Below are 12,724 nucleotides of genomic sequence, written 5' to 3' on the forward strand. Positions count from 1 at the left end.
TTCATGCTCTCCTCACTATAATTGATTGATGCTCCCTTTGTTCACGCATCTATTTTAGTTTTTTTGTTGGATCCCCCACTTAGGATCATGGGTAAGGAAGTATCTAATTAGGTCCCCTGTTTGTGTCCATGAGCACTTTCTTCAACCAGGAAGTTGACATCGTTAGATGACCATCTCCACGTTCCTTTGTTCTGAGTCTGCCCCCCACCTCCACTTGCCAGGCTCTTCTACATCTTCCTCAAGCCTGCAAGAGCTGCTTGATCAGTTTGTTTCTTTGCAAAACGGACACTGACTTATTTCCCGGGGTTGTGGCAAGGGTGAAGGAGATTGTCTAAAAAGGACCAGCACAAGTATTGCAGTTTTCCTGAGCCCTCTTCTCAGAAGACAAAGCAGTTAGAATGGGAAGAGTGGGAACAACATAATTGGTGGGGATGTTTACCAAAACAGTGAGCAGCAGAAGAACAGGGAAGAGTCTCAGCAGGGTTTAGCTTAAGGCAAAGGTTTGAAGCAACCAATTAGAAATCAGCTTTCAGGAAAATGGATTATGGTGTACTTTGTAAAACAGAATTCAGATTTCTGTGGTTACTTATAAAAAATAAAAACTTTCAATAAGTAAGTTATAAAGCAACTTCACAAGTTATCTTTCTTGATCCTCAAATAAATTTTTGTTTTAACAGATGAAAAAAACAGATGATAGCATCCCAAATGCTATCCATTTAGCAAATAATAAAGCTAGATGAGAACTTAATACAAATTCACTATAGAATTTTATCTTTTTACATTAAAAAATAATGACATGGGGACTGGGAATGTAGCTCAGTGGTAGAGTGTTTACCTAGCATGCAAGAGGCTCTGGGCTCAATCCCCAAAATTGCAAAAGCAGACATGAGAAAAGAAACAAAGAATGTCACAACTCTGTGAATTATAATTTGAGTGCCAATAAGACAGATGATTAATTGCCCCTTGGAAACCTGAGGTTGCCCTTCCCAAGCATTGAGTTACTACTTAGAACAGCCTATAATCAAGGTGTGGCACTGCTCAGACCTCTCTATATCCATTGGGTTTTATGACTACTTCTTTGCATGCAATCTGAGTGGAATTGACATGTGCCACTTCTGAGTCAAGACGGTGAAGAAGCAAATCCATGCCTGTCTGCTAGCAGGTAGACTGTGAAACTCTGGGGTATGGTATAGAAGAAGGGATCCAAGACCTCTGAAGGACCTCATAGCTCCATACACTAGAAGCCCCTATATTGGACTGGGACATCAAACAAGAACATCTGGGTCTAGCCACTGGAATGTTGGAGTTTATTGCAGCAGCTAATGTTCAAATAAAATTTAAGAGATTTCATTGTGTATCGTGTCACAAGCCTGTTATTGGCTGAAATGTAGCCACGAATCTAGCTTTCAGTTGTTTAAGGGAATAAAGATTGGGTTGGTTGAATGAAAGAAACCACAGTTTAGACATGAATTTAGCTGTTTCTCTGATCTAAATTTACCTAACATGAATTTAGTTGATTGTCTGATCTAGTTTTACCTGAAATCTCTTTCTCTGGAAAAGACTACATGTAAGTTAAACATTCTCTCAGGACCTCAGCTGTGTAAAACATTTTGTAAGGTACAGTCAAGGAAATAAACAAGGAAGGCTGCCTGGATAGCACATGATTTAAAGAATACTCAAATGTCTATCGGTTTTTATTGGTTCTTTATAAAATCACACACTACACACACATACCACACACACATATACACATACACACTTTGCACTATGTTTTGTAAGTGAATAATTTTTAAGGAATTATTTTCTTCCATCAGCAGTATTACTTTCTGTCCTAGAGAAATGCAAAGGGAATAGAAAAACTGTGGGAGGCCCAATGTATACTACAATGACCAGAGAAAGAAACTGAAATACAGAAATCCTTTCTTATATTCCCTCTCCAGTGAGAAACTTCAATACTCAGGTGTACTCTTAGTACTCAGACTAGTCTTTGGAAAAAAGACCATACATGTTAGCTTCTAATAAAAAGCCAAGCTAATTGCATTATTTGGAGGAATCACAAACTACTTCTTCATTCTCTTTATTGCTATTCAACACAAGAAAAGCTATTGACTACCTTTGGGGCAGAATAAATGCAATCATCACCATAGTAACCAAAAGTCTAACTATCCAGGGGTAGCTGAGGAAGTCACAGGAATGATTTGCTCTAAGAAAGCAATTTTAATCATTAAACATGGAGAAAACATTTATTTGAAACCTGACAGAGGAGTTTAGGGATATCCAGAGCAAAATGGAATCTGCAAGGGCACCAGATACCCTCCTGAGTTCTGACCATAAATCTGACTATCAGCTCTTGACTAAAACCATAGAATTTATTAATGTTCCTTTTTTGTTGTTGTTGTTGTTTGTATTGGGGATTAAACCCAGAGGTACTTAACCACTGAACCACATCCCCAGACCTTTTCATTTTTTGTTTTGAGACACAGTCTCACTAAGTTACCTAGGGCCTGGATAAATTGCTGGGCTAGCTTTGAATTTGCAATCCTTCCCTCAGCCTCCCAAGCCTCTGGGATTACAGGCATGTGACATTGTGCCAGGCTATTAATGTGCCCTTTTTTATTTCTATAATCAGTAACTTTAGCCTTCTCTATTTTTAATCCATCTTGCAAAGACTTTATCAATTTTATTAGTCTTTAAAATGTTTTGGGGTTTGTTAATGTTTTCTATTCTATATTCTTATTTTATTAATATTTGTTCTGTGGGTCATTTATTTCTACTATCAATTGTTTCTTTTGCTTTTTGACCATATTTTCTTCTCTTTAAGAGATTTATTTTTTATTAGCAATGCATACAAAAATTATATAGATAAATTTAGACCTTGGGTGACATTCTTTTTTCAGAGAGGTTTTAATTAGTTTTTTCTAGTAGCTATGTTCTCTGTCTTCAATCACATAAATCTAATTTTAACAACTGAATTGATACCAACACAGTTTATTTTCAGATCATTCTTACAATGTCATAGCCCTTCAAAGTTTTAATCCCTAAGTATGATGGTTAGCCAGAACTCTCCCTTACTGTAATATCGTCACAAATGTTCCTCAGATTTTGCCTGTCACCTGGATATTACAAATTCATAGATCCCTGGAGAAGCAGCAGCCCTAAATACTGTATTTATCCCTCTGGATTTTCCTTTCTCTCCTAACCCTAGACTCAATTTTTCTCTTTTTATCTCTCCGGTGCCATGGAGAATTTTCCTTTTAACTTTGTCCCTCTTGATATCGCAGTTGGAAAGTTTTTTTGTTTATTTGTTTGTTTTGTGATACTTCAGACTGAACCCAGCAGTGCTCTATTACTGAGTTATATCCCCAGTCCTTTCTTATTTTTTATTTATTAAAAAAATTTTTTGGGTAGGGTACTGGGGATTGACTCAGGGGTACTCAACCACTAAACCATATCCCCAGCCCTATTTTTTATATTTTATTTAGAGACAGTTGCTTAGTACCTCACCATTGCTGAGGCTGGCTTTGAACTTGTGATTCTCCTGCCGGAGCCTCCCAACCAAGATCATAGGCATGCACCACCACACTCAGCTCTTAATTTTATTTTGAGACAGGGTCTCACTAAGTTGCCCAGGCTTACCTTGAACTTGTGTTCCTCCTGCCTCAGCCTCCTGAGAAGCACACACCACCATACCTGGTGAAAAATTAGTTTAATGTCCTCATCTCTCATCTATGAAAGTGAAAGTTCCAAGCCTATGTTTATTATCTTCTCAATTGTTTAAAAAATAATTATTCCTTCTAGTACCATATGATGTGCATTTTTCACAACAACTATTATCATGGTATTTCTCTTTAATAGTAATTTTAAATTCACTAAAATTAAAATGTCTGACCTCAAGCCTTGATGGAATCATGATTGAAATGTAAATTACACAAGGGCAGGAAATTTTGTTCAATGGGATTTAACCAGCACCTCAAACAGTGGGTGGCATTTAGTAGGCTTTCAGTAAATAATTTTGCACTTAAATGAATGACAAAAAAATGGAGTTGGTTCTTTGGCATCCAAGTGAAAGATCATGAATTCTTTGTTTATTTACTACATGATGATTTGTCTTATCTCTTTCCCAAATATACAATTTGATGTAGCTTGAAAACTGCAATTAAGGGACATTTCTATGGCATGTTATGTAGAGCAAGTTTTTCTTATCATTTTCTTTGGATCTCTGGTGGTCTTTTTCAGAGTATGATTTAAATAACTCCCCTGATTAGAAGTTGCATGGGCAATAAGTTACAGAAAGGAAGAGGAGTGAATCCACCCTGTAGATAAAATATATCTGTCTCACTAACAGTTCCAGCCTAAATGCATGCCTCTGTTACCAAACGGTTCTGGAGTTTAGTATGCCTCTTTTCCTGCTAGGATATGATGCCTTTCCAAATTAGGGAGGACCTAATGGGTTGTCTGGATCTTCCCTCATTGCTTTGATCAGTACCTTTGACCTTTGTTTTGTGGTACTGGAGACTGTGGTACATTGACCTCTAAATTTCTTCTTAGTCCAAACTCATCTGGTCAATCCGAGCAGTCAGATCCAATTGCCAATAGCCTAAAGTAGAAAATCGTTTTCTTGATCTAAAATTAATTCAGTTTTATAATATTTCTGCCTTGCCAATAAATGGTTCAATGTGTGTTTTAAACTTCACCGTCATTCCTATGTGCAAGTCAAGGACTACTGAGAATCCAGAGCTCTCTAATGTTTTACCTCTGAATACAGGGCCCAGCTCCAGGGCAAAGGTTTAGATCTAGTCCTTCATTGATTTAGGCAGAAAACCTAAATGCTAAATATTGTATTTCTTTTTTTTTTTTCAGTCATCTGTTGAACCTCAAGTAATTATTTTATCATTTCTATACAACTTTAATGTACAGCATCACTTTCTGTAGTCGTGGTTATAGCCCAATACACTTCTTAATAGAGTGGAGCTGACAAAAATTGTTGGAAGTATAAGTGTTACTATTATTTTTATAGTGGTCTGGAAAAGAAAGTAATGTGTCCATGAAACAAAAGCCCTTTTTTTCATGCTGGGTTTTCTTTTTCTTTCCATCCCAATCCAATGTCCTCCCTCCAATCACATTCCTTGGGTCCAGGGTCCAGTTATTTGGTTAACTGAGGAATTTTCCTGTTCAGTATTTTTTTCCCACTCTCCTCCCCAGGGACTGGTAATGTGGCAGACTTGCGCCCACTCTAGATGGTTCCACATTTTTTTTCATTCAGCTTGAAATCAGACCACATAACTACAATGGTTAGGGCACAGCTATGGTACCCAGTTACCTGAGCCTTTGAAGCCGAGGATTCTGCCTGCCCTGAGTAAATTCACCATGAGATATGATATGTTCATTGTCGTGAAGGGTGCCAACTTATGAACTAATTGTATAAGACCTGGTATTGTCAGTATTTTCATAGTCAAAATTGGTGCTAACATGGAAAAGCTGTTAGGAAAGACACAGCAGCAAGTAGGCCTTCCCACGAGTACCAGTATGTTCCACGTGGATTTACATTTGCTCCCCCTGGTCAAAGATGGGGCTCTGCTGTATCATAGTCATCTGGTTCTATTGGTTGGCTCCTCTTCTGATTTTTGAAAAGAGAATGAGGGCCTTTAGGCAATTGTGGCAATGTCAGTATTACTGGATCTTTGGTCAGAACCTATAGGCAGGGATAGGGTAAGAGAATCCACCAGAGTGTAGGTAGTGGAGAATGATGCTCTGTCCAATCCCTGCCTCTTCTTATATGAGTTTTGGACACATTTTTTAACTTCCCTGAGCTCCAGTCTTCCTCACTGGGAAAAATGGATGCATCAACAATACCTAACTCTATGGAGCTGACAGGATTAAATGAGACAATCTGTATTAAGTACTTAGCTCGGTGACTGGCCCACAGTGCACTCTCAATATCCATTACTATTATTATTATTATTATTATTATTATTATTATTATTATTATTATAGAAAAATCCACTTTATAAAACTGCAGATTTATTTTCAATGACTCAAATTTGTCATGGCAACTAGGAACCTGCTTAATTGGCACTTAAGCTTTTTTAGATGAAAATCTTAGCTGCGGTCAAAGAGCATGTCACAGTGCAACTTCTTGTCCTATTACATGAATACAATTTCTGTACTCCACTGTGCTGCACGGCCCTCATTGTCTGCCCACTCTGCCTGCCTGGGATGTATATGTGAACTATGCCAAGACTCCCTCACCTCTGAATGCTTCCTCACACTGCTCCCCTGCGTTTCTCTCCCACAACATATTTGAGACTCTTACCACAGTACTCATGAACATTTTCTTCTCTTTCTTCCCTTTCAATAAGAATTCTTAATTGTGCAAACTCAGCATCAAGAGTAACTAAGATGCCTAAACAGCACGCACGCACGCATGCGCAGGCACACACATACACACACACACATTCATTTGCAGTCTTAGCCTCTGTGGAGTCCTTTCTGAAGCATTAAAAGACTGTAAAAATGTAAGATGATTTATCAATGTGAGACCAGCCAAAAATTTCTTGAAGGCTCAAATAGAACTCTCATTCATTTTTAGACATTTTTTTTTCTTGGAAACAATAGGAAACATTATGTAGGTTTTGTCTTCCTAGGATGGATGGGCAGCTTGTGATTGAAGAGCCATTCATCCACAGTCCTGACACTGCCTCTCCCCATTGGGTCTCTGTGAGAGTCACATGCTCTAGATGTCTTTGAAAAGAATCTTCTGAGGCCTCAGCGTCTCATCTCAGTCTCCTGAATCCTACCAAGAACTGTGTTCAACTCTCAGTCGTCACCATGAGCAACAAATTCTTGGGCACCTGGAAACTTGTCTCCAGTGAGCACTTTGATGATTACATGAAGGCTCTAGGTAAGAAATGCTCCTTGTTCTGGCTGCAAAGATCCTTTCTAGGAAAACTGCCTAATATTTCCTTCTGACTTCGTTTCTAGGAGACTGGGGATGTTTACACAGTCTGAAGTACAGTCCAGGGATTAATCTTATGTCATTCGGATAATTTACTTGTGTTTTATCCGTGTCAGTTGTACTAGAACTGAATTTAAACTACTGAAATGCCTGGAACTCACACTGATCCAAAGGCAGTTTCATACCAATAAGGTTTTCATTGGAAACCTGGAAGAAAGACATTTTAGAAGCTTAGTCAACCTATTCACTGACTTTTATGATAACTTTTTTTATAGCAACTAAGGTACATGTAAAATAAGGAGTTGAATGATAGAAAACCTCCATTTAAGCTGGGTACATGGCTATAATCTCAGCTACTTGGGAGGCTGAGGCAGGAGGATCACAAATTTGAGGCTAGCCTGGTCAATTCAGAGAGACTCAATCTGAAAAAAATTTGTAAAGGCCTGGGTATATTTAGCTCAGTGGTAGAACAGTTGTCTACTGTGCACAAGGCTCTGGGTTCAATTTCAATCCCCAGTACTAAAACTAAAACAGACAAAAATCTCAGTTTAAAATTTTGGTATTGAGGCAAACTAAAAAAATTTTTCTATTTCTGTCCATTATTACAGAATCATGTAGGATGTTCATGTCCTAGTTCAGGTGCTGAGAGGAAAAAGAAACCAGGTTTGTGGTAGTGAATTCAAACTCTGTTACCCAATCATCAGACTTTCCTGATGTTGGAGCAGAAGATGGAAATCAAAAATCAGCCTTGGTTACAACTGTACTTCATACCATTTCTAGAGAATGTTCCAGAAACACAATAGATAAGAAAAGTCTTTGGAAATTTCCAGATTTGTGTAAATATAGTAGAGAATGACGGTGATAACATCAGGTTGCCATGTTTGTCAAAGTGCCTGTAGCTTTATTTAACTTTTGGAAGTTCATGTATACACTTCTAATTTTAGATAAATGAACAAAAGCCTGTCATTGTTGCCTAGTAAACTATGAGAACTTACAGGTATGGGTCCATATTGTGAGTCTGGTTAGATTTATGGACTTAACTTCATAGCTGAAGGAAAAGGAAAATTCAAGAAGGTCTCCACGAGGAACTTTCTAATTTCATTGTTTTCAAATTACAGAGTGCACAGGATCCCTTGCGGGGCGGCTTGGTAAATGTAGACTCACAAGCTCTGAAGATTATAGTTTGAAAAACATGGTCTTCAATCACACAAAATAATGAAAGTTTAATCAGAATTAGAAGAAAGAATACCGTCCACATTTATTAGCTACAACTTTTCACTTCTTATTTAGTATACATAGAGATAAACAAGTTGTTTTCAATGTGGAAAAATAAAGAATTTTGGCTTCCAACTGGAGTCTTATAAAACTATATTTCTTTTCATTTATTTCTTGTATGACATTTCTTCTTTTCCATGTATTTGATAGCGATGGCAATAAGGCTTGAGCCCAATTTTGTTTAGTTTTTCAAATATAGAAAAGTTTTGAAAAAATCTTTTCATTCATCTCTGGCTATTTGTGACCATACAGATTTTGAAGGTAGGTGGCTATTTTTTCTGACCAGCTAGACTTAGGAGCCACAAAATTTCAGAAATGAGGATATCAAGGATATGATGGGAATTCTTCTCTATAGCCATAGTATATTATTAATGGGGAAAATATCACAGAACTGCTGTGTATAGCATAGTCTCATTAAAATTGTACATATACTATTTTTTTTGGAGCTACTAAACATCTTCAATGTTTCATACAAATCCCTAATTACTGACTTACAGTGGAGAGTAGGATTAGGGCAAAAGTAGACAACGTGCACTCTTTTCCCTGAACATGTTTACTTTTTAAAATCTACAGGTATTAATTAAACTTACTTTTTAAAATATTTATTTGTAATAATAAACCCTAAAATATATGTGTAGCAGACTCTTATTTTTATTGGGTGGGGAAACATGGGAGGAGGCCCTTAGTAGTAAGTGGGCCTACCTGCCTACCTATACATATAACAGACAACGAGCACTGGACAGGTCACCCTAGCCTCCCCAAGTGCGCTCTTTGTCAACACAATGTTATAACACTACCTTGGTTTTCAGGTGTGGGGCTAGCCACCAGGAAACTGGGAAATCTGGCCAAACCCAGTGTGATCATCAGCAAGAAAGGGGACTATATTACTATACGAACTGAAAGTGCTTTTAAAAACACAGAGATCACCTTCAAGCTGGGCCAGGAATTTGAAGAAACCACAGCTGACAATAGGAAAACCAAGGTAATCCTTAACATTTTTCTTTACTGTTGGTTCAAGCAACTGCTTGAGAGAGAGAAGGTTATGCTGCTAGTATTTAACAGAGTTGAAATTATCATGCTTCTCGAGACATCTGCTATGAAATGGTTCCGGACTGAATGAATAGCTTCTTGGATCAGCTTAAGTCCAGCAAGTCAGTGACATGCAGTTGTGTTTGCAGAGCATTGTAACCCTGGAGAAAGGCTCACTGAATCAAGTACAGAAATGGGACGGCAAAGAGACCACCATAAAGAGAAAGGTGGTGGACGGAAAACTGGTAATGGTAAGAGTATTTCTAATTCTAAATACCAAAATAATGCTATGTAAATAAGAGGGTTATATTATTTTCAAAATGTTCTTTGTTCTTTGGAATACAAAGGACAAAATGGCAAAGAATAAAGTCAAGATTAATGCTTGACTGATATTTAAATCATAAAAGACTCATCTGCAAGAACTGGATCAAGATTTTAGAAATAACAAAGTTGATTTGTTAGTTTTAGAAATAATAATATCTACAAAGTGAGAGTAAAATTCAAGAAAGTATGAATAAGTCTCTTACTGGTTTGAAGTCTAAAATACATGTCTAAACTTTAATAGCAAAATGCATCCTGAAAGGCTCAATTGTAGAATATTTGTAGACATCTAAGCATTCTGCTTCCAAGAATCTACAGTAACATACACCGAACCATGTTATCAGGCAGGCTGAGCTCCAGGGAGACCTCTTCTTAGTAGATGAGATTGATGACAAAGGTTACCTGAGATGACCTCTTTAAGGTTAAGGCTCCATGCTTAATAATTAACAAATACATCAAATGTAAACTGATTCCTGTCATGTTAGGAATGTTACTTTTAAGAGGCACTTAGCCCTTGCTGCACAACAGATTAACATAGGGGTATATTCCAAAATGGGGGCCCAATATGGATCAATTGAATGCAGATCTCCTGGGGTGGGATCAGTATGTTTAAATATTCTCCAGATAGGGTAAATCATTTTGAAAACCACTCTTTTAGTATATTTAAATGCATACAAATAATGCAAAAACCTTGCCACTTTAAAAAAATTCCTTTATAGTAAAATATCAACTTTAAAACTATTTATCTAGTTTCAATGGTCATCATCCTAAATTACTGGATATTGGCATACTGGGATATTTTATTTCTTTCTAAATTTCATCTTATATGTTTATTTTCAATTTCTAATTTTATCATAAATTTGTTGTTCTCTGTCTTAAGTTTTAGATACTTAATCTTTTTTTCTTTTCTTAAGGAATGTATGATGAAGGGCGTGGTGTGCACCAGAATTTACGAGAAGGTCTGAGAAAAACATTTACCCACTGAGTGGTATTTAGTCACTTAATATTGGAAATAAATTGCTTCCATTGGCAAGACCCAACTACTCTCCAGTTTGCTTTTTGGTTTGAATTTTTTTGTTTTCGTTTTTGTTTTGTTTGGGTTTTTGTCTTCACATGCTAGATTGACAAAGCCCTTAACTGAGTCTTAATCTAAAAACCACTGCTATTTAAATATTTTCAATTTGTGTACATGTCCTTATTATATTAACTCATCTATGTCTAGCCAGACTTAAATAATTGATAGTGTCATTAATTTCTAAGAAATTCTAATCTATGGTATTCTGATTATTTAAAATAATAATTAAAAGAAGTAATGGGATAATAAAAGGATGTAAAAGTTTACTTACGGGGGTAGCAAACTCAAACGCCTTCTGGGACCAGAGAGTTATAAGCCCATAAGGAAGCCACAAAGAAGCAATTCAGAAAGAGCAGTTTTAAATGAAGGAGTTCTAGTTTCAACTAAAAGGAGCAGCCTTAACTCAACTTCAACCAGTTTTTTAAAATTAAGGGCTAGTTTATAAGCAGTGAAAGGCACAGATACTGAGGACAGAGTTGAATGCATTGTGACAGATGCAAGCACTCATATAACTAATCCCCTTCCCAGGCAATGCCCTACCCTGTCCCATCCCTACCAAAAGCAAGTACAGTAGTGATTTGGTTCTATCACCATAAGTTAGTTTTGCTTGTTCCTATATATGGAACCATGGTGTTTTCTGTTTGCCCTTTTAAACTTAGCATTCTTTGAAATTCATCCCTATTGTTGCATGTAATAGTGGTTTGATCCTTTTCTTCCAAATACTATTCCATTGTATGACTATGTCATTTTATCTGTTTATCCTTCAGTTAATACAATTGGGCTGTTACCAATTTTTGGCTAGTGTGAATAAAGCTGCTACATTCTTGTACAAGACTTTTTGTGGACATATGTGTTCTGTCCTTTGGATAAATAAATAGTCATAGAGTTATTGAGTCTGGTAATTTTTGACAGGCAAGAATGGGGACCACTGTGCCCAAGTATAAATGAAATTGTATTATATGACTGAATAAATGACAAAATGCATTGATGTTGGTGGGAAACAGGATGCTCACTGAGGAAGAAGGCACATATAAATATTAATGAGGGAAGAAAAGAAAGAACCATGAAGGAATATAATGGATCTATGTAAACTCATGGTTTCTAAACCATGAATATGTTATATGGTATTAGTTAGCTTTTCATTGCTATGACAAAACACCTGAGAAAAACAATTTAAAGAAGGAAATATTTATTTTGACTCACAGTTTCAGATCAAGTCAGCTGACTATTGTTTCTGGATCTATGGTGAGGCAGAAAATCATGGTGAAAGGGCATGGCAGAGAAAATTTCTCACCTCGTGGTAGGTAGGAAGTAGAAAGAAAGCAAGAAAGGGACCAGAGACAAGATACACTCTTCCAGGGGATACCCCCAGTGACCCATATCCTCCAACTATCCCCCCGCCCATTCCTACAGTTTCTACCATCTATCAATAATGCCATCAAATTATGAAGCCATCAATGGATTAATCCACTCATGAGAGCGGAGTCCATGATCCAATCACTTTCAAAAGTCCCACCTCTAAACATTGCTGCATTGGAGACAAAGCCTTCAACATATGAGCCTTTGAGGGACATTCCAGATCCAAACTGTAACAATGGGTATAAATAGAAATAATTCCACATGCATATCTGCATGCATATGTGTGTGCAATGTACATATCTATTTATGTGTTTTACACAAACATGTACACATGCAGTTTTATCTGCCAAAAGACATTAGAAGTAAAACCTCAATAGAAATAAGCATGCCTAGGACTCAGATTCTCAACTAAAGGAACCAATGTTCTTTGGAGAAATGGTTGAATCCAAAGCAAAGGCAGGGTAGGTACAAGATGAGCCTAAAATATCTTTTTACACTAGAAAAATTTTTAAGTGCTCAGAGAAATAGAGGTATTATACCCAAATATGAAGGAATTCTCATTGGCCAAATTTAGGACAATTTGAATGCAAAAATATAAGAAATCATAAATTGTAAACCATTAAGAAAAAAAGTAGAACTCATACATCCATAATGATAATAAAAGAGAGAGAGAGATATAAATGAAAAGATAGAACTCATACATCATAATG

General features: G+C 36.8%; 1 protein-coding gene across 1 annotated transcript; it reads left to right on the forward strand.

Moving 5' to 3' along the window:
* The first annotated feature begins 6,727 nt into the window (after window positions 1-6,727).
* On the forward strand, window positions 6,728-11,489 carry LOC124109574 (myelin P2 protein). Its single transcript, XM_046468247.2, has 4 exons — window positions 6,728-6,901; window positions 9,040-9,212; window positions 9,409-9,510; window positions 10,495-11,489. The coding sequence occupies exons 1-4, from the start codon at window positions 6,829-6,831 to the stop codon at window positions 10,543-10,545; spliced, it is 399 nt and encodes a 132-aa protein (XP_046324203.1). The 5' UTR covers window positions 6,728-6,828; the 3' UTR covers window positions 10,546-11,489.
* The last annotated feature ends 1,235 nt before the right edge of the window (window positions 11,490-12,724 follow it).

The sequence above is a fragment of the Marmota monax genome, unplaced genomic scaffold (assembly GCF_021218885.2).
Source record: "Marmota monax isolate L192 unplaced genomic scaffold, Marmota_monax_Labrador192_F-V1.1 WCK01_AAM20220418_F8-fsc00115, whole genome shotgun sequence".
Taxonomy (NCBI): Eukaryota; Metazoa; Chordata; class Mammalia; order Rodentia; family Sciuridae; genus Marmota; species Marmota monax.

What these genes read in the sequence shown, in the direction of transcription:
- LOC124109574 (XM_046468247.2), top strand. Translation starts at nt 6,829, where the DNA reads ATGAGCAACAAATTCTTGGGCACCTGGAAACTTGTCTCCAGTGAGCAC. An exon ending in TGATTACATGAAGGCTCTAG is followed by an intron (nt 6,902 to 9,039) that starts GTAAGAAATGCT and finishes CTTGGTTTTCAG; the next exon opens with GTGTGGGGCTAGCCACCAGG. An exon ending in TGGACGGAAAACTGGTAATG is followed by an intron (nt 9,511 to 10,494) that starts GTAAGAGTATTT and finishes TCTTTTCTTAAG; the next exon opens with GAATGTATGATGAAGGGCGT.